The sequence below is a fragment of the Schistocerca cancellata genome, chromosome 2 (genome assembly GCF_023864275.1).
Source record: "Schistocerca cancellata isolate TAMUIC-IGC-003103 chromosome 2, iqSchCanc2.1, whole genome shotgun sequence".
NCBI classification, from domain to species: domain Eukaryota; kingdom Metazoa; phylum Arthropoda; class Insecta; order Orthoptera; family Acrididae; genus Schistocerca; species Schistocerca cancellata.
Window position 1 is genome coordinate 68,450,841 of NC_064627.1, and position 23,389 is coordinate 68,474,229.

General features: G+C 43.6%; 1 protein-coding gene across 1 annotated transcript in view; it reads left to right on the forward strand.

The window, feature by feature from the left end:
* LOC126150881 (homeobox protein aristaless-like) overlaps positions 1-22,525 on the forward strand; it is a 1,095,272-nt gene extending 1,072,747 nt beyond the window's left edge. The window contains exons 5-6 of the mRNA XM_049915905.1: positions 9,059-9,391; positions 19,994-22,525. Of these exons, the coding sequence (XP_049771862.1) occupies positions 9,059-9,391; positions 19,994-20,368 (708 nt within the window). The 3' untranslated portion in view covers positions 20,369-22,525. The remainder of the gene's footprint in view (positions 1-9,058; positions 9,392-19,993) is intronic.
* Positions 22,526-23,389: the final 864 nt, after the last annotated feature.

The following is a 23,389-nucleotide window of genomic DNA, read 5'->3' on the forward strand; positions in this document are numbered from 1 at the left end:
CTGCAATTTGTGTCACGTGTCCCTCGGCACTCGTAAGCAGCTAGCCCGTTGCTTAAAAGGGTGAAATCTCTACCCAGAAGAAAGAATCGTGTCATAATCCACGTAACAATATTACACAGTGAAACGTCGTGTCACACCTGTTAGGAAACCTTGAGCTATATTGTGCCTAGCGGTGCAAGTTCTAAAGTTAACATCCGATGGGAGGGGGCGGGGGAGGGGTGGGGTGTGGGGAGGACAAAACACAGTGGAGCATTTCAATGGGATCAAGATGAAAACATTCATGAAAACTTTATACACACCCTTTCTACATGGAGCTACTGTAAAGAAACAATGTGAGTGGATTTAAAATAATTAAAAGTACATAAAACACGACTGCTCTCACCTTAATTAGAACAAATAGCTGTCAGACTTTGAAAGGGTTCTGCTTGTTTGATTTCGCTTAACGGCCTATGTAGTATATTGAAAGGGTATTTCAACAAACAATTTTTATTTTTTCGTTCCATTTATTTATACATACACAGGCTCTCCTTGCTTACTGAGTTTACACCGCTGCAAAACTATGACTAACAATGCAGCACGGTCTACCCAATAATAATAATGACAGGTATAGTAATGAATATATGAAATTTAAAAACGCCCTCATTATGTTCTTGCCGAATGTGGGTTGTTGTTGTGGTCTTCAGTCCTGAGACTGGCTTGATGCAGCTCTCCATGCTACTCTATCCTGTGCAAGCTTCTTCATCTCCCAGTACCTACTGCAGCCTACATCCTTCTAAATCTACTTAGTGTATTCATCTCTTGGTCTCCCTCTACGAATTGTACCCTCCACGCTGCCCTCAAATACTAAATTGGTGATCCCTCGATGTCTCAGAACATGTCGCACCAACTAATCCCTTCTTCTAGTCAGGTTGTGCAACAAGCTCCTCTTCTCTCCGATTCTATTCAATACCTCCTCATTAGTTATGTACTCTACCCATCTAATCTTCAGCATTCTTCTGTAGCACCACATTTCGAAAGCTTCTATTTTCTTCTTGTCTAAACTATTTATCGTCCACGTTTCACTTCCATACATGGCTACACTCCATACAAATACTTTCAGAAACGACTTCATGACACTTAAATCTATACTCAATGTTAACAAATTTCTCTTCTTCAGAAACGCTATCCTTCCCATTGCCAGTCTACATTTTATATCTTCTCTACTTCGACCATCATCAGTTATTTTGATCCCCAAATAGCAAAACTCCTTTACTACTTTAAGTGTCTCATTTCCTAATCTAATTCCCTCAGCATCACCCGACTTAATTGGACTACATTCCATTATTCTCGTTTTGCTTTTGCTCATGTTCATCTTATACCCTCCATTCAAGACACTGTCCATTCCGTTCAACTGCTCTTCCAAGTCCTTCGCTGTGTCTGATAGAATTACAATGTCATCGGCGAACCTCAAAGTTTTTATTACTTCTCCATGGATTTTAATACCTACTCCGAACTTTTCTTTTGTATCCTTTACTGCTTAGCGACAACTAAAAGAAACAGCTGTACAGAAGGAATCAATGGGCAGAAGAAGTTGACTGGTTAGAGGAAGATTGAGAAATAATAGGATAAGATCCGTAGAGGACGAGGGAAGAAGGAAACAAAAATAGAAGGGAATGAGAAAACCACGAATTGGTCAACCGTGTGACAGAATTACTGGTTCGTTATTGGACAAGCAGAGAACAGTTGGGATATGCTGAGAGAGAAACTACGCCAATGACAAAACAAAAAGCTTTAAACTCCTCTTGAATTTTTTCCACAGCCGTATGCATTGGCTTCCTCAGAAATTTTTCAAAGAGGGGGCAAAATTCTAAAAATTGCAATTTTTGATATACTTGATTCAGAGAGTTTGGAAATAGTTCATGGCTCAAGAACTAGATTTGATAAAAAACAGTTATTCACTCAGTCTTTTTTAAGTTAGTTTAATACATACATTATAAGCAGCTTTCAATATCAATGCAAAATACATATGTTACTAAGAGAAGTATAGAATCCACATCATTCATTCACTTATCTAAAATTACGCCGTCATGTGATTAAAACGAGTGGACTAACAGTTTATGGAATACGAGGGTTGTTTGGAAAGTAAGGAGCGATCAGTCACGAAATGGAAACCACAGTGAAAATCAAAACTGTTTTCTTTGCACATTTAGCTGCGCCTTCCAGGTACTTTTTTACACAGTCACCGTTCCGACAGAGATTTGTCGGAGCATTATACCAAATTTCCAACACCATCGTCGTAGAAGCAACCGCCTGTGCTTTCCAATAATTCTCTACGCTGGTCTATAGCACGCAGCCTGCGTCCAAGTGTTGTCTTTGTATCTAGCGTTTCATGTGAACAGAGATGATACTCAGAACGAGCCCATTAGGGCTGTGTTGTGAGTGATCGAACACTTCCCATCGAAAAGGCTGCAGGAGCCTCTTCAGTGTCCCTGCAGAGTGTGGCTGAGAATTGATGTGAAGAAGGAAGTGCGTGGCAGTTGTGTTAGGCGGGCTGCATTCATTAAGGCGAAGCCTCTCAGGGGGCCCTCCTACGTGGTGGGAGACATTGTTGTTCTAGGCACCTCTACTCACTCACAGTGAGCTCACAACTGGAAAGAGCGTCTTGGTGCGATCGACGGGCGTACTAGAGACACTGCCCAAAATGTCTGTGAAAAGCCTCGTCGGTTTTTCACAGTGGTTTCCATTTCGCGACCGATCATTCCTCACTTTCAGAATAACCCTCGTATAAAGCTTGAAACTGTTCAAAAGAAATTCATATTCTGAAAATAACAAATCTGAAACTGAAATGAAAAATGAGAGCGATTGAAAAAACCCTGTAGCATCCAACTAACAATTACTCATTACTACTCCACGAAGTGTAGAAACAGGGAATAAACTTTGAAACAGTCTTACTCAACGTAAATACCATCTACAATACGGCGTTCACTTACAATATTTCACGTCTTAATTAATTTGTTGGATTCCTTTCATGCTTTCTGTTTTTTAATGTTGGCTGCGACAACTAAAGCTGAACAAAATGTTTTTTTGGAATCTAAGTTTCCGGAGTCGGTTAAGTAAAGTGTAGCCCAGGGCCAGTATAGGACCAGGACTATTGAGTTGAGAACAACTTAATTCCTGGGAGGACACTGTTTCAACCTTGAAATCTGACCCTTCTCCTAAAGTATAAAACTCATTTTTTTGTTTCAATTGATGTGTTTTAGTTCATAGATTATCGAAAGATATACGCATCTACAATATAACATAGCTATGTTCTGCGTCTACCGCAATAACTTCGCGGTGTGAAACTGAATGTAGAACAGTAAGCAAACAAGGGTCTTTTTCGCACACGACTTCCGTCGTGCTTTCGTTGGGAAGGAAGGGCAGGTGGCGTTCTCGTGGGTATTGGAAACGGATGATGGGCACATGTGTACTGCTTCCATGTTAATACTGTCTATAAATATGCGTGTGAAGATGTTGGACCGGTCCATTCCCGTAGCTCGAAACTGGCTGTTAGAGAATGTAAACAGCGAAGAAGCAATGACAGAAATAATAAAAAAAAAGATTCAAGAGTGGGATTTAAATTCTGGGTGAAATGATATTAAGGACAACATTCGCTGATGACTTTGATATCTTCAATGAATGTGAAGAACGATTACAAGATGTATTGGATGGAATGATAAATCTGAAGATTACAGGATATGTACTGGATGTAACCCGAAAAAGACAGAGGTATTGAGATGTAGCAACATGAGATGTGACAAAATAACCAACGACTGACGAAGCAGGGAGGACATAATAAGCAGACAAGCAAACGCAAAGAGGGCATTCCTGGTCAATAGAAGTTCATCCGTATCAAACATATACCTTAATTCAAGGAAGAAATTTCTGAGAATGTGCGTCTATAGCACAATATTGTATGGTAGTGAATCACCGTCAATGGTTAAACCAGAACGGAAGAGAATCGAAGCATTTGAGATCTGGTGCTACAGAAAAATGTTGAAAATTATGTGGACTGATGAGGTAAGAAAAAGAGGAGGTTTTCCACAGAATCGGCGAGGAAAGGAATATATGGAAAACATTGACAAGAGGAAAGGTTCGGACAATGTCACCGCCCCCCCCCCCCATTCCCCCTTTCTTGCTGACGCGACGCCTATGGACACATGTATGAACTGGAATATTTTTAGGCGTGTTTTGTTAATAACGCGAAGCAAAAAATATCCGTCGACATTACTGGGGTACCAGATCACAGAAGTGAGCGAAGTACCACAATGGGACAAAACGTATAAATAAAATTCGTGTTCCCATTTGTGAGAAGCAAAAAATAGTTTAATAGTATAAAATTACGACGAAGGCATTCTACAGGCGTTAGAAAGTGCATAGCATGTTTTTCACAAAGGCCTATTGTATCCACTGTTTCAAAAATACAGCACAATCGCGCGCACACACTCCCAAACATTAAGTGCTAATTATTAATTCTGCCCAAAAAGCTGGACCGAGCTGCTACGGGACCCGACAGCGCGCGGGCTGAAGCAACGTGCTAGGCATGTGCCACGTGAGTAAACCACACGTGAATGGAATGAGCCTGGATTATTCTCTGTGACACTAGGCTAAGTCGCAGGTACGATACGATAGAATACAGCATTGCCTGTGTTATTCAAAATTACGATTCAATGTTCCTACGGACACGCATGCGCGTCTAAAGGAACAGGCGCTGCGGCGACTATGGCCCTTATGAAATACGTGAGATGTATTCGCAGATACGAATATCGAGAACCGTCAGCTGTATAACGGAATGATGACAACAGTGGAATGATGACAATGACCGGGACTCGAACCCAGTTTTCCCCCTCATCGCGAGCGGTCGCCTTACCGGTAGGCTATCCGAGCACGACTCACAACCACACCCAAACTTCCATATGTCGTCAACAATGTGTTCACAACCTATAATAGTACATCCGTTATGTATATTCCAGTACACGGGAGGCATTTTGGTTGAAAGTTGCTTGCTCGCTGTCAACGGATAAATACGATCCTGCAATGCCTGTGTTTTTCCGAATTTCGGTGAAATGGTCCTTTGGACATGTTTGTAACCGACTTTCAAGTAAAATGTCTCGCCTGTAGAGAAACATACGATTCAAATGGTTCAAATGGCTCTGAGCAGTATGGGACTTAACTTCTGAGGTCATCAGTCCTCTAGGACTTAGAACTACTTAAACCTAACTAACCTGACACCACACACATCCATGCCCGAGGCAGGATTCGCACCTGCGACTGTAGCAGTCGCGCGGTTCCGGACGGAAGCGCCTAGAACCGCTCGGCCACACCGGCCGGCAGAGAGAAACATACGTAATGGAGGTACTTGCACAGACTGTAGACACATGGATGAAGATATACGGAAGTTTGGGTGTGGCCGTGAGTCGCGCTCGGATAGTCTAATGGTAAGGTGACAGCTCGCGATAAGCGGAAAATGTGGGTTAAGAGTCCCGGTACGGCACATATCTCCATTGTCGTCATTCCACTATACAGATGATGGTCGTCGATATTCGAAACTGCGAATACATTTCATGTAAGACGTAGGTACATACTGGCGAGAACTCTTTTTGTCACTTTCGTCGATATTAACACTTTTTCAAAGTATGTACCATTTTGATAATGACCATTGAAGCCTTGCTGTCGCCTTTACGGCAGCTTTCGCTTGAGTGAACGTTTATTTATACGTGTATAAAGTAGCTCAAACCACTGAAAATGCCGTTGATTCTGAAATACACGCCGTTAGTCATTTGTTAAACACAAAAGAAGTGAAATGTGCCAGAATTCTATGATATATTATCGAAATGTATGGGGAAAGAACGCTGGAATGGTTAAAAATGGTGTAGAGCATGTAAAGATGGCCGACCAAAGGCCCACGATGACAAACCAAGTGAACGAGAGTCCGTTATGACTTATAATGTCGTGCAGAAACCTAAAAAATTCAAGAAGACAGAACCTACCCCATTTCATATTATCTCGTCCGTTTCCTCCTAGATAAAAACAATGAATTGTTCAAGATACACCGGAATCGAAACAACAGTACTTGGAATGGACACCGTAAACATTCACCAAGAAAGAGAGGTTTCAGCAAACAATTTAGTCCCGAGAAACCACGGGCACTGTGTTTTTGGAAAGGTAGGAAGATTTGTTTGTCGATTTTTTGCCTTGGGCCTAGCTCAGACAATGCAGATAGCTATTGTGAGATCATACAGAAATTGCACCATGAAATCCAAAACAAAGGCGTTGCATGCTCAGAAGAGAGCATGTTTTACTGCACGACAGTGCCCGTGCTCATGCGGGTCTTCGAACTCTAGATCCCATCGAGGAATATGGTTGGCAACAAGTTCGTCCTCTTCCGTATAGCTCCGACCTAACGCCAAGTGACTATCATTTGTTCTAGCACGACTAAAGCGACCTTGCTCGCTTGCGCTGCGAAGAAGGTGACGGTGTCGAAACGGCAGTACAGGACTCGTTAAAAAATGAGACAATTTCTATGACCATACGATACTACAAGTGCGTTAATATAAGCAGATACTATGTGGAGAAGTAGTTTAAGTTCCCAGGTGTAATGTAAAAATGGTCCGCCCCCGGTAGCTGAGTGGTTTCCGCCTGCCTTTCTCGACATCTTTCAGCGCCTCTTCCGTGGAGCTGCATCCCGTGTACTGGTCAATGGACGGATTGCGGGTCCCTTTCCAATCCGTCGGTCAGCTCGCCAAGGATGCCCACTCTCCATGATCCTTTACGCGATCGCACTCGAACAACTTGTCGGAGGGTTGAAACACAGGCTCTCGGGCATGTCATTGATGGATCACACCTTTCACTGCAGGATATATGCTGATGACCTTCTATTATTCGTCCGATCTGGTGACGAGGTACGCTCCGTGATACAATGGATCAATCGCTATGGTTTGGCAGCGGGCAGCCTCATGAATGTGGCCAAGTCGGCAGCGATGCCCATTGGGAGAGGTCTACAGGAGGACGCTTTAGCCCCACTCCCACTAGTTAACAAGATCCGGTTCTTGGGCATAACATTTGCACAGGATGTGCACCGCACGGCTGCCATGAACTATGCACGATTACTACAGGCGATACGCACAGAAGTTCGCTGGAACTTACTTCGACGGATGGACCTCCTACAGCGTGTAGAATACCTCAACCTTCACGTGGCAACTAAGATGATCCACATGGCCCAGGTCCTACCGATATCTACAGCGATGGCACACAGACTGCAAGCAGCGTTTGGATATTACCTTACCGCCGGACACCTCTTTAAAGTCCGCTACGAAACACTCACCCTGCCTCCGCTTGATGGCGGACTGGGACTTATAAATGTACGAGCGAGGGCTACAGCATTATACTTGTGCACAATGTTGAAATTGTGGACCCACAAAGATGCTTCCCTTACGGGACGCCTGTTAGAGGAATTGCTGCCGGCGTCTCTTCTGCCACCTGTCACGGTTGCGCACATTACACCCTCACTCTCGCACCTCTCGGCATTTATTCTTGAGTATAGTTACGTGCACCCCGACCTTCCAAACACTCGCACTCCCAAGGCGAGAGACTTTTACAGACTGCTGCTAAGGTCCATCCCTCGCCATGTGATTCAGAAGAAGAGCCCTACGACCCTATGGCCTGCAGTGTGGAGAGCGGTCCAGAAGCCGTTCCTCCCCACGCGCGTACGAGCCGCGTGGTACCAGGTGGTGAACGGGAAGGTTGTAACACGACAAAGGCTGCACGCTATTGGGATGGCGGATTCCCCCCCTTGCCCACATTGCCACCTCGTGGATACTGACGAACACCGTTTAACATGTGGATCGGCGTCAGAGGTATGGCTGCCAGAGCAGAAGATCCTCGCCTGCTACCTACGTCTCGCGCCTCGCACAATTGAGCCACGGCTCCTCCTTTGTCCAGAGGATACTTTTTCCCACCTGCGAAGACTCACGCTCTCACATTGTTTAAAGGCATGTCGATATACTACCTCTTTCGATATGATGAGAAGATGGTACTTGATTACTGGCAATTTCTCCAGGACAGTCATAGCACACTTGAGCGTACACCCCGATACCGACAACTATTTGGCAACTATTTGCGCAGTGTCTTCGATAACCCCCCTCACAGTTGGGGAGTAACGGGCAGAGGATGACCGCCTTCATGGGGCTCCACACGCTGCGAAATGTTGTACCAATTTGGAACATGGAATCTGTACGCAGATGGGTCATGCACATGGAATGGCGTGCGGGATTTGTTTACATTTTCTTTCTTTATTATCTATCATCGCACTATTGGTTTCAAATTCTATTTCATAGTTTAGAAGGAACTCTTGTTCTGTTGTTGCTACGGATGTGCATTCTAATTTTGTTTGTCGTAACTGAAAGACGCCTTTTTCCATGTATATAAAAAAAAGTTTGGCCGAGGTAAAAAAATTAAAAAAATAAAAAAAAATAAAAAAATAAAATATAAAAAAACAAAAAATTAAAAAATTAAAAAAAAAGTTGGTAGAGAAAATAAATAAAAGTGGTCAGCGTGACGGACTGTCAATCTCAAGGGCTCGGGTTCGATTCCCGGCTGGGTCGGAGATTTTCTCCGCTGACTGGGTGTTGTGTTGTCCTAATCATCATCATTTCATCCCCGTCGACGCTCAAGTTGCCGAAGTGGCGTCAAATCGAAAGACTTGCACCAGGCGAGCGGTCTACCCGATAGGAGGCCCTCGTCACGCGACATTTTATTTATGTAAAAATGAAGTTTCTGTAATACTGTTCTTTTTTACTTTTTTTTTGAAAACGCACCTCCTAGTTCCTTGGTTTTAAATACGGAGGGGCTTCAGGACGTAGTCTGTCTCTTTCCCCATTTGTGGACGGTTTTTGACCAGGGAGCAAAGGATTGTTCTGAATCTGAGTTGGGGTCTTCTTGAAAACTGCGTTGTATACGGCTATTTATCTATGTGCGACGTCAGTTCACCTGCGTACGACAGCGCGGCGTTGCTAAGTGCCGGCTGGCGGCGGTGTTGCAGGTGTGGTTCCAGAACCGGCGCGCCAAGTGGCGCAAGCAGGAGAAGGTGGGCCCGCAGGCGCACCCCTACTCGCCGCTGCAGGCCTACGGCGCGCCGCCGCCCGCCGCCGTCGTCGCGCCGTCGCTGCCGCACCCCTTCTCGCACCTCGGCTTCGGGCTGCGCAAGCCGGCCTTCGACTCGGCGGGCGCCTTCCGCTACCAGCTGGCCGCCTACCTGCCGCCCCCGCACTTCCGGCCGGCGCCGCCCCCGCCGCCCCACGGCCCGCCCCCGCTGCTAGCGCCCGCGGGGCTCGGCGCCCTCGGCTACCACCACGCCGCTGCAGGTTCCTTCCAGGTCCGTGCCCGCTTTGCCACCACGCATCAGATCGAAACAACGGGCAGCTTATCCCATATATACATATATACAGGGTGGTCCAAAAGTCCGGAAACACCCTCATAAAATTCAAATGGAATAGCAAACAAGGAAGCAGAGTCCCTACATTCGAGGAACGGGAAGGGGGAAACTTTGTAGGCTATGCCACCAACATGGTGGCCATCTAGAAAGCCGCCATCTTGGATTCAACTCCAAAATTTCAAATGGGAATATGGTCATGTGACATATCAAACAGATGGAGAATTTCACCAGAAAAACAATGCCGTTGTTATTTTAGACATAGCGTTATTCATTCTCGGGTTATAGCCAGTTACATGTTAGCGGTGGGACGCTCTGCAGCATGTGTGTTATGTACTGAAGAGACATTACGCCGAAGTTACACAGTCCAGAGAGATCATCAACAGTCATTGGAATGGCTCGATATGTTGTCCATTATGTTGGCTTGTTAATGCTATCTTCCGAACCCAGTCCTGATGAACTTTGACCAACACATCTGACTGAATTTGACCACACGCATCAACAATGCGCTGCTTTAGATGATGCAAATCCCGTATTTTCACAGACTAGACCATTGCTTTGACATGACCCCAAAGATAAAAATCCAACAGAGTCAAATCTGGTGAATGTGGAAGCCACTCCCTATGACCAATCAACTTTTGAGGGAACTGCACATCCAGGTATGCTCGGACGTTGTGCCCATACTGTGGTGGGGCTCATCATGATGGAAGAATTCCGGAAATGTCCCGTCCTCCGTTAACAACAACGGAAACACTTCTTCATCCAGTAACCTCTGATAACCATTGATTAAAACGTTAGCATGAGTGAATGATACCTAACAAACACATGTAACATATCAGGCATGGGATAGTCACTTTGCACCGTTTCAGACTCCATTTTATGACTTCTCAGTAGGTAATACTCACGCTGCCGAGCGTCCCACTGCCGCCGCAAGTAATTGGCTATAACCCGAGAATGAATAAAGCTATGTTTAAAATAACAACGGCATTGTTTTTCTGGTGAAATTCTCTATCTGTTTGGTATGTCACATGAGCACATTCCCATTTGAAATTTTGGAGTTGAATCCAAGATGGCGGCTTTCAAGATGGCCGCCATGTTGGTGGCATACCCTACAAAGTTTCCCCCATCCCGTTCCTCGTGTGTAGGGACTCTGTTTCCTTGTTTGGTACTCCATTTGGATTTTATCAGGATGTTTCCGGACTTTTCGACCACCCTGTACATATATACCAGTGGTTTCCAAGCTTTCTTGGACCATTACCCATGAGTGCAATGAAACATCGTTGGTGTTGGTACGCCCCGCCCTTCCACCGATCTCTCCCCCCCCCCCCCACAGGGTCTGTTTTCCCCCCTCTCCCTCACATTATCGTCAACTTTAGCACGTAACTAAACCGTAGAATAAAGACCTTTCTTGGAATACTTTTATGTGTGTGTATGGGCGTAAAATGAATGAGGAAGGAATTCGAGGAGTATCGCAAGTGCTTCCCTCAACTCCTTCTTAGATAAAAAAGCTAACTATCCGCAGTAGGGGTAGACACTAGTTACGAAACATACTTCCCTGTAATACTCCTCTCCATTGCAGCACTTGCTTGACACGTACAATGCAAGCCGTTTTAAAATCAACCAAGTAAAAATGTGTGCATTATGCTCTCTGTTCGTAAAATCACTTGACTGCTGTACTCCTTTTTTCTGAAGTGACAGAAATTGGAAGACTTTAGACTGTTAATGCTTTGTATCTGACTACAGCCGCTAACATTGTACCGACATATTCTATTTTTGCAAACGATTCCTCAACCATAAGTGAAACATGTTTTATCATAATTTTACTAGAAATAATATCCATTTCTGTTCATAATGTCCAGTTTTTAAGCAGCTAATGAAACAGCATCAAAAGGCATAATGTATTAGAAAACGTTGCTTCAAGGTAAATAGCTTGTAGTGAACCACGTATTAACATTCTACCGTCTCAAAATCTTCATGATTCTAGGCCTCAGAGCGAATATTCAAATTAAATATTAAAAAAAAGTTCGTACATTTTCCTGTATAGTTAGAACAACTTTACCTGTTGATTGAATTGTTACTTGCTTCCATAAATCTTTTGGTTCAAACAAATGCTACATAATATTTTAAAATTATAATAAAGAAACATTTAGTGGAAGTACTACAGATCAGTTGAAAACAAACTGAACAGTATACCAGAAGTCGTCTGCAAACGTATGCCATCACGAATCAGAAGACTAATATGTATGTTTCAGTACAATAACGCCATGTGCGGTCTATGCCGTCTATGGCCTAAGGCAAACAAAATAAGAAATAGTCATGTGACACTTAAATAGTAGGTTCAGCCATCTACAACATGTTTCAGGAAGAACAGTAAATAATTTAGGAGTTGGTAGTATAGACCGATTCGAATAAAACGTTCTATAAAACATGTGTCCAAGTTTTATTAGTTACCCAGATACAGCTGTTAGAACGTGACCCACACAAATACAGTAGGTACTAAGTCTTCCAGCAGCGCTGAACCGAAATGGTAACGCTTTCAACTGCGTGACCAGTGGCAAGTGGAAATGCCGTGTAGCTAGGGCCTCCCGTCGGGTAGACCGTTCGCCTGGTGCAAGTCTTCGGCGACTTGCGTGTCGACGGGGATGAAATGATGATGATAAGGACAACCCCCACCCCCTCACCCCCCCATGAACCATGGACCTTGCCGTTGGTGGGGAGGCTTGCGTGCCTCAACGATACAGATAGCCGTACCGTAGGTGCAACCACAACGGAGGGGTATCTGTTGAGAGGCCAGACAAACGTGTGGTTCCTGAAGAGGGGCAGCAGCCTTTTCAATGGTTGCAAGGGCAACAGTTTGGATGATTGACTGATCTGGCCTTGTAACACTAACCAAAATGGCCTTGCTCTTCTGGTACTGCGAACGGCTGAAAGCAAGGGGAAACTACAGACGTAATTTTTCCCTAGGGCATGCAGCTTTAGTGTATGATTAAATGATGATGGCGTCCTCTCGGGTAAAATATTCCGGAGGTAAATTAGTCCCCCATTCGGATTTCCGGGCGGGGACTACTCAGGAGGACGTCGTTATCAGGAGAAAGACTACTGGCGTTCTACGGATCGGAGCGTGGAATGTCAGATCCCTTAATAGGGCAGGTAGGTTAGGAAATTTAAAAAGGGTAATGGATAGATTAAAGTTAGATATAGTGGGAATTAGTGAAGTTCAGTGGCAGGAGGAGCAAGACTTCGGGTCAGGTGACTACAGGTTTATAAACACAGAATCAAATAGCGGTAGTGCAGGAGTAGTAGTGCAGGAGTAGGTTTAATAATGAATAAAAAAAATAGGAATGCGGGTAAGCTACTACAAACAGCATAGTGAAGGCATTATTGTGGCCAAGATAGACACGAAGCCCACGTCTACTACAGTAGTACGAGTTTATGTGCCAACTAGCTCTGCAGATGACGAAGAGATTGATGAAATGTGTGAGGAGACAAAAGAAATTATTCAGGTAGTGAAGGGAGATGAAAATTTAATAGTCATGGGTGACTGGAATTCGAGAGTAGGAAAAGGGAGAGAGGGAAACATAGTAGGTGAATATAGATTGGGGCTAAGAAATGAAAGAGGAAGGCGCATGGTAGAATTTTGCGAACAGCATAACATAATCATAGCTAACACTTGGTTCAAGAATCATGATAGAAGGTTGTATACATGGAAGAACCCTGGAGATACTAAAAGGTATCAGATTGATTATATAATGGTAAGACAAAGATTTAGGGACCAGGTTTTAAATTGTAAGACAGTTCCAGGGGCAGATGTGGACTCTGACCACAATCTACTGGTTATGAACTGTAGATTAAAACTGAAGAAACTGGAAAAAGGTGGGAATTTAAGGAGATAGGACCTGGATAAACTGAAAGAACCAGAGGTTGTACAGAGTTTCAGGGAGAGCATAAGGGAACAATTGACAGGAATGGGCGAAAGAAATACAGTAGAAGAAGAATGAGTAGCTTTGAGGGATGAAGTAGTGAAGGCAGCAGAGGATCAAGTAGGTAAAAAGACGAGGGCTAGTAGAAATCCGTGGGTAACAGAAGAAATATTGAATTTAATTGATGAAAAGAAAAAATATAAAAATGCAGTAAATGAAGCAGGCAAAAAGGAATACAAACGTCTCAAAAATGATATCGACAGGAAGTGCAAAATGGCTAAGCAGGGATGGCTAGAGGACAAATGTAAGGATATAGAGGCTTATCTCACTAGGGGTAAGATAGATACTGCCTACAGGAAAACTAAAGAGACCTTTGGAGAAAAGAGAACCACTTGCATGAATATCAAGAGCTTTGATGGAAACCCTGTTCTAAGCAAAGAAAGGAAAGCTGAAAGTTGGAAGGAGTATATAGAGGGTCTGTACAAGGGCGATGTACTTGAGGACAATGTTGTGGAAATGGAAGAAGAAGTAGATGAAGATGAAATGGGAAATATGATACTGCGTGAAGAGTATCAGTTTAATAAGTCACAGCTACTAAATACTAACGCAAATTCTTTACAGACGAATGGAAAAACTGATAGAAGCTGACCTCAGGGAAGATCAATTTGGATTCCGTAGATATGTTGGAACACGTGAGGAAATACTGACCCTACGGCTTATCTTAGAAGCCAGATTAAGGAAGGCCAAACCTACGTTTCTAGCATTTGTAGACTTAGAGAAAGCTTTTGACAATGTTGACTGGAATACTCTCTTTCAAATTGTGAAGGTGGCAGGAATAAAATACAGGGAGCAGAACGTTATTTACAATATGTACAGAAACCAGATGGCAGCTATAAGAGTCGAGGGACATGAAAGGGAAGCAGTGGTTGGGAAGGAAGTGAGACAAGGTTGTAGTCGCTCCCCGATGTTACTCAATCTGTATATTGAGCAATCAGTGAAGGAATCGAAAGAAAAATTCGGAGTAGGTGTTAAAATCCATGGAGAAGAAATAAAAACTTTGAGGTTTGCCGATAACATTGTAATTCTGTCAGAGACAGCAAAGGATTTGGAAGAGCAGCTGAACGGAATGGACAGTGTCTTGAACGAAGGGTATAAGATAAACATCAACAAAAGCAAAACGAGGATAATGGAATGTAGTCGAATTAAGTCAGGTGATGCTGAGGGAATTAGATTAGGAAATGAGACACTTAAAGTAGTAAAGGAGTTTTGCTATTTGAGGAACAAAATAACTGATGATGGTCGAAGTAGAGAGGATATAAAATGTAGAATGGCAATGGCAAGGAAAGCGTCTCTGAAGAAGAGAAATTTGTTAACATCGAGTATAGATTTCAACGTCAGGAAGTCGTTTCTGAAAGTATTTGTAAGGAGTGTATGGAAGTGAAACGTGGACGATAAATAGTTTAGACAAGAAGAGAATAGAAGCTTTCGAAATGTGGTGCTACAGAAGAATGCTGAAGATTAGATGGGTAGAATACATAACTAATGAGGAGGTATTGAATAGAATTGGGGAGAAGAGGTGCTTGTGGCACAACTTGACTAGAAGAAAGGATCGGTTGGTAGGACATGTTGTGAGACATCTAGGGATCACCAATTTAGTATTGGAGGGCAGCGTGGAGGGTACAAATCGTAGAGGGACACCAAGAGATGAATACACTAAGCAGATTCAGAAGGATGTAGGCTGCAGTAGGTACTGGGAGATGAAGAAGCTTGCACAGGATAGAGTAGCATCGAGAGCTGCATCAGGCCAGTCTCAGGACTGAAGACCACAACAACAACAAGAAGGACAACACAACACCCAGTCCCTGAGCGGAGAAAATCTCCGACCCAGCTGGGAATCGAACCCGGGCCGTTAGGTATGACATTCAGTCGCGCTTACCACTCAGCTACCAGGGGCGGATGTGACCGGCGATGTAAATAATGAATTGTCATGCAACAGCATTCTTTGTACACTAGAGCTCAACAGTTTCGCACACTGCTTGTTTCAGATTGTTGGAAAATCAATGTATTTTATACTACACATCGCATTTTCCTTCTCTAGGTAACGCACAAAGGGTGTCTGAGTACCAAAGACAGCGCGCGTGCTTCTGTCTTTAATTCCTTCATGACTGAAGGTTTCCTGACTCTAAATGACCACTGGCAATCCCATAGGTTGAGATCCCTCTATAGTAGTGTTTCTCAAAAGGGAACAAAAGTTACCAGGAGAAACATTTTTTTTTTCCAAAGACTATGGTAACGTGTGACACTGTGTGATGGAGGCTACAGACTGTGAAACGAATGAATGAACAATATGTTCCTCACATAGTCCACACACTACATACGTACTTTGTACTCTGTACAAATGGCTCTGAGCGCTATGGGACTTAACAGCTATGGTCATCAGTCCCCTAGAACTTAGAACTACTTAAACCTAACTAACCTAAGGACATCACACAACACCCAGTCATCACGAGGTAGAGAAAATCCCTGACCCCGCCTGGAATCGAACCCGGGAACCGGGGCGCGGGAAGCGAGAACGCTACCGCACGACCACGAGCTGCGGACCTGTACTCTGTATCTATGACAGTAAAATTGAGTCATATACATCAACTATCCTTTAACTTTAGCATGAAAACACCTTCCCCGAATTGTAAATAGACCCCGAAATTCACCAGAAATTGCCCCACAACTGATAAATGGCTGACGACACCATAACACAACAGTAACTACAGCGATGGCTGTTTGTAAGTGCACAGGAGAACTTTAACAGTATAATTTTTGACAGCTTGCGGATTTGTTGGTTAGTTTTCTTCTAATGCTGTTAAACGCAATGTACATGCGATAATCTTAAATACACGGCACTAAATTTACTGCGCTATGCTGCACTGCTCCCCTAGAGTCGGTGAAAATTGGCATCAGGGTCGCGCGCACAGCTTCTTTTTTGAGGGGAGAGAAGAAGGGGGTATGGGGCGGTTGTAGCTAAAATGTGATTACACTCAGGGGTAATTGTCACAGAAATGTCCTGAACCGCTGCTCTACAGCTAATAAGAGCGCTCTACTCCATGTTGCCACTACGCTAAACACCAGTAACCAAAACTTTGCAATTTCTTTTAGATGACATAATGTGAAACCCTCTGACTATGTAAAATGTTAACTTTCACTGCCATAAATGTCGCACTTACGTATTAAAATTTTCACGATAGTTGTATCGTGGAATATTTTAACAAATGTCTCTAATCTGTTGTAGAATAATGGAACATGTTTTGTGTTCTCGTATTATGACGTTCTTAGATAATACAAATCTCCTTCATCATAACCAACATGGATTCCGCAAACAGAGATCATGTGAAACTCAGCTCGCCCTATTTGCCCAAGAAATTCACAGTGCCGTAGACACTGGCGAGCAGATTGATGCCGTATTCCTGGACTTCAGGAAGGCATTTGATACGGTTCCGCACTTACGTTTAGTGAAAAAAATACGAGCTTACGGAATATCGGACCAGGTTTGTGATTGGATTCAGGATTTCCTAGAAGAAAGAACACAACATGTCATTCTTAACGGTTCAAAATCTGCAGATGTAGAGGTAATTTCGGGAGTACCGCAAGGAAGCGTGATAGGACCTTTATTGTTTACAATATACATAAATGACTTAGTTGACAACATCGGTAGCTCCGTGAGGCTATTTGCAGATGACACGGTTGTCTACAAGAAAGTAGCAACATCAGAAGACTCGTACGTACTCCAGGAAGACCTGCAGAGGATTAATGCATGGTGCGACAGCTGGCAGCTTTCCCTAAACGTAGATAAATGTAATATAATGCGCATACATAGGGGCAGAAATCCATTCCAGTACGATTATGCCATAGGTGGTAAATCATTGGAAGCGGTAACGACCGTAAAATACTTAGGAGTTACTATCCGGAGCGATCTGAAGTGGAATGATCACATAAAACAAATAGTGGGAAAAGCAGGCGCCAGGTTGAGATTCATAGGAAGAATTCTAAGAAAATGTGACTCATCGACGAAAGAAGTAGCTTACAAAACGCTTGTTCGTCCGATTCTTGAGTATTGCTCATCAGTATGGGACCCTTACCAGGTTGGATTAATAGAAGAGATAGACATGATCCAGCGAAAAGCAGCGCGATTCGTCATGGGGACATTTAGTCAGCGCGAGAGCGTTACGGAGATGCTGAACAAGCTCCAGTGGCGGACACTTCAAGAAAGGCGTTACGCAATACGGAGAGGTTTATTATCGAAATTACGAGAGAGCACATTCCGGGAAGAGATGGGCAACATATTACTACCGCCCACATATATCTCGCGTAATGATCACAACGAAAAGATCCGAGAAATTAGAGCAAATACGGAGACTTACAAGCAGTCGTTCTTCCCACGCACAATTCGTGAATGGAACAGGGAAGGGGGGATCAGATAGTGGTACAATAAGTACCCTCCGCCACACACCGTAAGGTGGCTCGCGGAGTATAGATGTAGATGTAGATGTAGATGTAATAATGGTCGGAGTAGGCCCTAGGTCTGAAACTCTGCTACAGCATCCACCGCACAGTTGAAGTTTTTCCAATCAGCGCAGTATGATTGGATTTGGGGAATTCCGCATTATCTGAGGTGGTTGACGCGATGGACTTTTGTTGGGCGTCCGCCACCCAGAACATTTTTAGAAAATTCCCCTCATGCTCATGCTGTTCGCAAGACTTTCTAGTCTCTCGCACCTCTATTTTTGTAACTCCCTTGTCATTCGTCCCTAACGGCTTTGAAGGGACACTTAATAATTCTTACTGTGATGACTGGGGTCAAAATCGTACTGTTCCTCCACTGTTTGGTTCCAGGCACAGTCGACTGACTATAATTCGAAGTTCAAGGGATCTGATGAGAAACTGGAATAGTCGCGCGGGATTAGCCGAGCGGTCAGAGGCGCTGTAGTCATGGACTATGCGGCTGGTCCCGGCGGAGGTTCGAGTCCTCCCTCGGGCACGGGTGTGTGTGTTTGTCCTTAGGATAATTTAGGCTAAGTAGTGTGTAAGCTTAGGGACTGATGACCTTAGCAGTTAAGTCCCATAAGATTTCACACACATTTGAACGTTTTTGCAACAAGTGGGAACACTCCTAGCCTGTCCCGCTGCCTCCGTCCTTACGACATGTTTGCAGCAAACTTAACTTCTCGCCTCAGAATCGTCGACCGCGTGACTGACATTTTCGCCACGTCTTCTTTCTGTTCCACTCCACATTCCACAACCACAATAAATGCTTCTTTTCTGCGAAAATCAAACACATATACTGCTTCAACTTTACTTTTACAGCTGATTTATGTACTGTAGTAACTTACGCATTGTCGAGAATCAAAGGAATGTTGCAAAGCGCTGAATTACCAAATAATTATCTGAATAGGTATGAAGAAATCGAATTACCGAGAATTTCTCGGCCGCTGTTGTCGGATTATACACCGTTCGCAGGTAGTCTGTTGTGACAATCGCTTCGATTTATCGAATGTATAAATAAAAACACGATTCTTCAATTTATCGAGTATTTCGGAGAGTGACGCGACAGTTATTTCAATTTATCGAGAAATCGATTTACTAAGAGCGAGTTAGCTCGAGTCTTCTCTATATTTATCTTGTAGAAATAAGGAATTTACAACCGTATTTTTTATAAAATATATTAATATCGCGACCAGTTTCGACACTACATTTGTGTCATCATCAGTCCCTGTGCAAACCGAATGGTGGTATCTAACCACCGGTGCATTATGACAGGTAGTATATTCGCTGTTCTATTGACAAGATGTAGCCATCGCGTAAGCAGTCCATGAGATCAGGAATACACATGGTACCTGTCATAATGCACCGAGGGTTAGATCTACATCTACATCCATAGTCCATAAGCCACCTGACGGTGTGTGGCGGAGGGTACCTCTATGGGTTCTCCCTTATATTCCAGTCTCGTATTGTTCGTGGAAAGAAAGATTGTCGGTATGACTCTGTGTGGGCTCTAATATCTCCCATTTTATCCTCGTGGTCTCTTCGCGAGATATACGTAGGAAGGACCAATCTACTGCTTGACTCCTCGGTGAAGGTATGTTCTCGAAACTTCAGCAAAAGCCTGTACCGAGCTACTGAGCGTCTCCCCTGCAGAGTCTTCCACTGGAGCTATTTATCATCTCCGTAACGCTTTACCCTATCTGGTACGGATCCCACACCGGTGAGCAGTATTCAAGCAGTGGGCAAACAAGTGTACTGTAACCTACTTCCTTTGTTTTCGTATTGCATTTCCTTATCATTCTTCCAATGAATCTCAGTCTGGCATCTGCTTTACCGACGATTAATTTTACATGGTCATTCCATTTTAAATCACTCATAATGCCGACTCCAAATACCACCAGTTTTGCATGGACCTAAAGATTACACTAATTTAGTGCCGAAACTGGTGGCGAAATTAATATATTTTGCAGTAAGTACGGCTATTGGTATTCCTTATTGTTACAAGTTTATGATAATTCGCAACTAAAACTGTATGTTTATCTGATTAGATCCTTTACGTATTTTGATATGTGAATTGTTGATCCTGTTGCAGACACTGCTGGCAAATATCTCAGCTGCACAACATCAGCAGCAGCAACAGCAGCAGCGGCACAGTCCCAAAGACGAGTACCAGCAGGCGGTGCCTAATCCACCCCCGCCTCTGCCCCCGCAGCAGCAGGAGCAGGCGGCCACGGCGACGGCGCTCCTGGCAGCTGCCATCGTGCCTCCCCCGCCGCACCCTCCAGGCCCGCCAACCAGCCCGGGGGCGGCAGTGGCGGCGGCAGCGGCGGCGGCGGCTGCAGCGGCGGCAGCTGCCGCCCCCGAGATCGACCGTCGCAGCTCCAGCATCGCGGCGCTGCGCCTCAAGGCGCGCGAGCACGAGCTGCGGCTCGAGATGCTTCGCAAGAACGGAGACCTGATAAGCTGAGCGCCATTTCTCGGGGAATCCCCATCCAGAGAGTGTTTCAGGCTTGCCGAACGTGCTAGTTGTGTCTGGTGATGTTGCGAAAAAATGGAGACCTGACCAGCTCACGAGAGATCCCTATCCAGGGAGTGTTTCACTGCATCCAGTCGCCCTTAGTGTGTCGAGATGTTGAGAAAGAATGTGAGATCTCATTAGCTGAGCGTCATTCCACAGGGAATCCCCACCCAGCGAGTACTTCAGTGTTGTTAAAGGTACTACATATTTCTCCAGACGCTGCAGGAGAAGGGAGACACCAGCCGAGTGCCTCCCCACGGAGAATCCCCATCTAGCCAGTGGCTCAGTGCTGCCGATGATCCTGACGTCTCGAGATGCTGGGAGAAAACGGAGACCTCATCGGGTGATCGTCAGCCCACAAGGACCTCCCATCCAGCGAGTGCTTCAGTATTGCCGAATGTGCTGACTGTATCTCAAGATGCTGCGCAAGAACGCAAAACGTCATCGGCTGAGCGTCAGACCAAGATTGTTTCATTGTAGCTGAAAGTTTAAGTGTGTGTCCAAATGCCTTTCAAAAATGCGTTGTTGTGAACCGACAGGTGGTTAATTGTCACCTAAGAAACACTCCACTCCACCTAAGCTCGGTTTAGATAAACTGCATAAGCACATAGCTACATTTACGTACATCGCGGAAGGACAACATTGACAGCTGCACTCTGGAACATCAGGAATCCTCGTTAAGCGTTACATCCAGTCTCGCTGGAAGAAGGAGCAGTGTCTCAGGATACTACACAAAATGGAGAACTCACCTGCTGAACGCTGGCAGACGGAGAATCCCCGCTGAATGTTCGGCTCAGTCGCTGAAAGACTAAAAATATTCGTATTACCTCTTGGAATAAAATTGTCTTCTGTGCACACTATAGACTTAGACATCGAAGAAAAGTGTTTACCGTTGCCATACGTGTAGGACTACATAATTATGCGAAACATGGCTGGCACTAAGTTCCTTCCTTTGACTTTTCGAAAGTAAACACAACAGTGATGATGTAGTATTATAACTGGGCTCTGCTCCCATAAGTCTACTCCTCGCTCGAGACGTAATGTTTTTCTCTGTACTGATGTTTTCAGAGGTTTGGTGAACATTACACATTACATGTTAGCCTTGCAAGCTCTAGCATCCTGAAGACGAACATAAACCCGATACATGGCATCAAACTTGAATAGTATTACAGCAATGATATGCTCAGTACACTCCATGCAGAACTAGTTATTAATAACACATGCGAGAGAACGTGAATATTTTTGCGAAAGACAAAGAAATTGTTCGCAGTCGCTGGTTGGAGGCAGATGTCAAAGCGAGGGGGAAGGTGGAGTGAATCAGTAAAGACTAAAACTTGAAGCCTCATTATTAGTCTTCAATTATTCGTTGGTACATCTTAATCAACCTTTTGACAGCTTTCGTAGGTCATGAAGGTCCACAAGATGTACTATCTTTCTATGAATGAAGTGACATCGCTGAAATTGTTAGTTCCGAAACAAAAACTACTGATTTTGTCAGAGAATGGGCAAAAATTGACGTTAATGTGGTGTTAACCATGCAGTGCGTAAGAGGATTGATCCCAGTGAGCCGGTAATGATGTACTTATACGACACAAGTCTTACAAAAATGCAAGCTACAGAACTGAAGTAAATATCTGCTCCACTAAGCACCACTCACAAAAGTCGTTGAATATGGGAGATTCCGTTTTCACTCGTTAAATAGACACTATAAAATGTCTAGGGACTTTGGGTTTTACGTTATTGTGTCCGTCACTGTAATACGTGTTACTGAAAGACGATGTCTTGAGTTTCTTCATTATAAAACATTTACTCTGATGTGGATATGTATTTAATTGTGAGCGAAATAGATTAGAAACCGCACTTTTAAAAAGAACTGTCGGTTTTCACATATGAATCACTGTGTTGCAATATTTTTACTATTAGTCAGAAATCTTTAAAATAGTCGTTCCTGGTAATTTTTCACGGAATTGACATCAAATCTGCCATCGAATCGCATCGTATGCGCACATTTATTTGCTGTCCGATCTCACAGAGATTTCTGTAATCAACAGAATGTCAGTCTATAAATTTCTTACAAAGTAACGTCGTAGCGACGAGAGGAAGACATAGAAGATTTATTTTAAAAAATTATCGGTTATGGATAAATATTTTATTCTAAAAAAAGGATAGTGATATCAACATTACAATTTTTTATTAAACATTGCAGCTCATTACGGAAGAAAACACCCGTCCACCAAAAAGCTTTAAGATGTACATACTCCCTGACATATCCACGTGAGAGCGTATGAAAACCGGCATTTTCAAAATACACTTATTTTTTCCATGATAATAAGCAGTGTTGCTTTACATTCGAGGATATCGATTGTAAAGGTGATAACCGAAATATTCTGAATGCTCTTTCCTCTCTCCATGTTCTTCACCACGAAAGTAAAATGTGATATAGAGAGTTTTGCTTGTAAATATTGTAAGTAACTGCTTCAAAATATTGCAGCGAGATACCTATTTCATTATTAATAACCGAACCTGTTTCCTGTTAAAATATTGTTAATTTTTTATTACTTAAAATGTGTTCCAAATGTCTTGTGCAGTGATGAAAAAATAAAATATTATTCCGCTTTACACCCTGCGTACTCTGTTTTTTATGGTTACTAAGTTAATGATGTGTGTACAAACGAAGCGTTTACTCAGCATTGACCATTTACTTATCTATCCGAATCATACACTGTGTCGAAACAAGTATGTATACATTTACGTATTTGTAAATACAGTACATAAATTTGAAAGTAAAATCCTTTAAAAATTCATTGTAATATTAAACACAAAACTTGATTTGAGACAATATTTTAGTTTCCCTCTAGTTCCACATTTACACTTCTCGTGACACCATTCTTCTGCACTCCCTCCCCTCTGATTCAACTGTCATCAAGACTGTCACTAGTTAGCCAACGGACCCCGAGAATTGTGGATTTG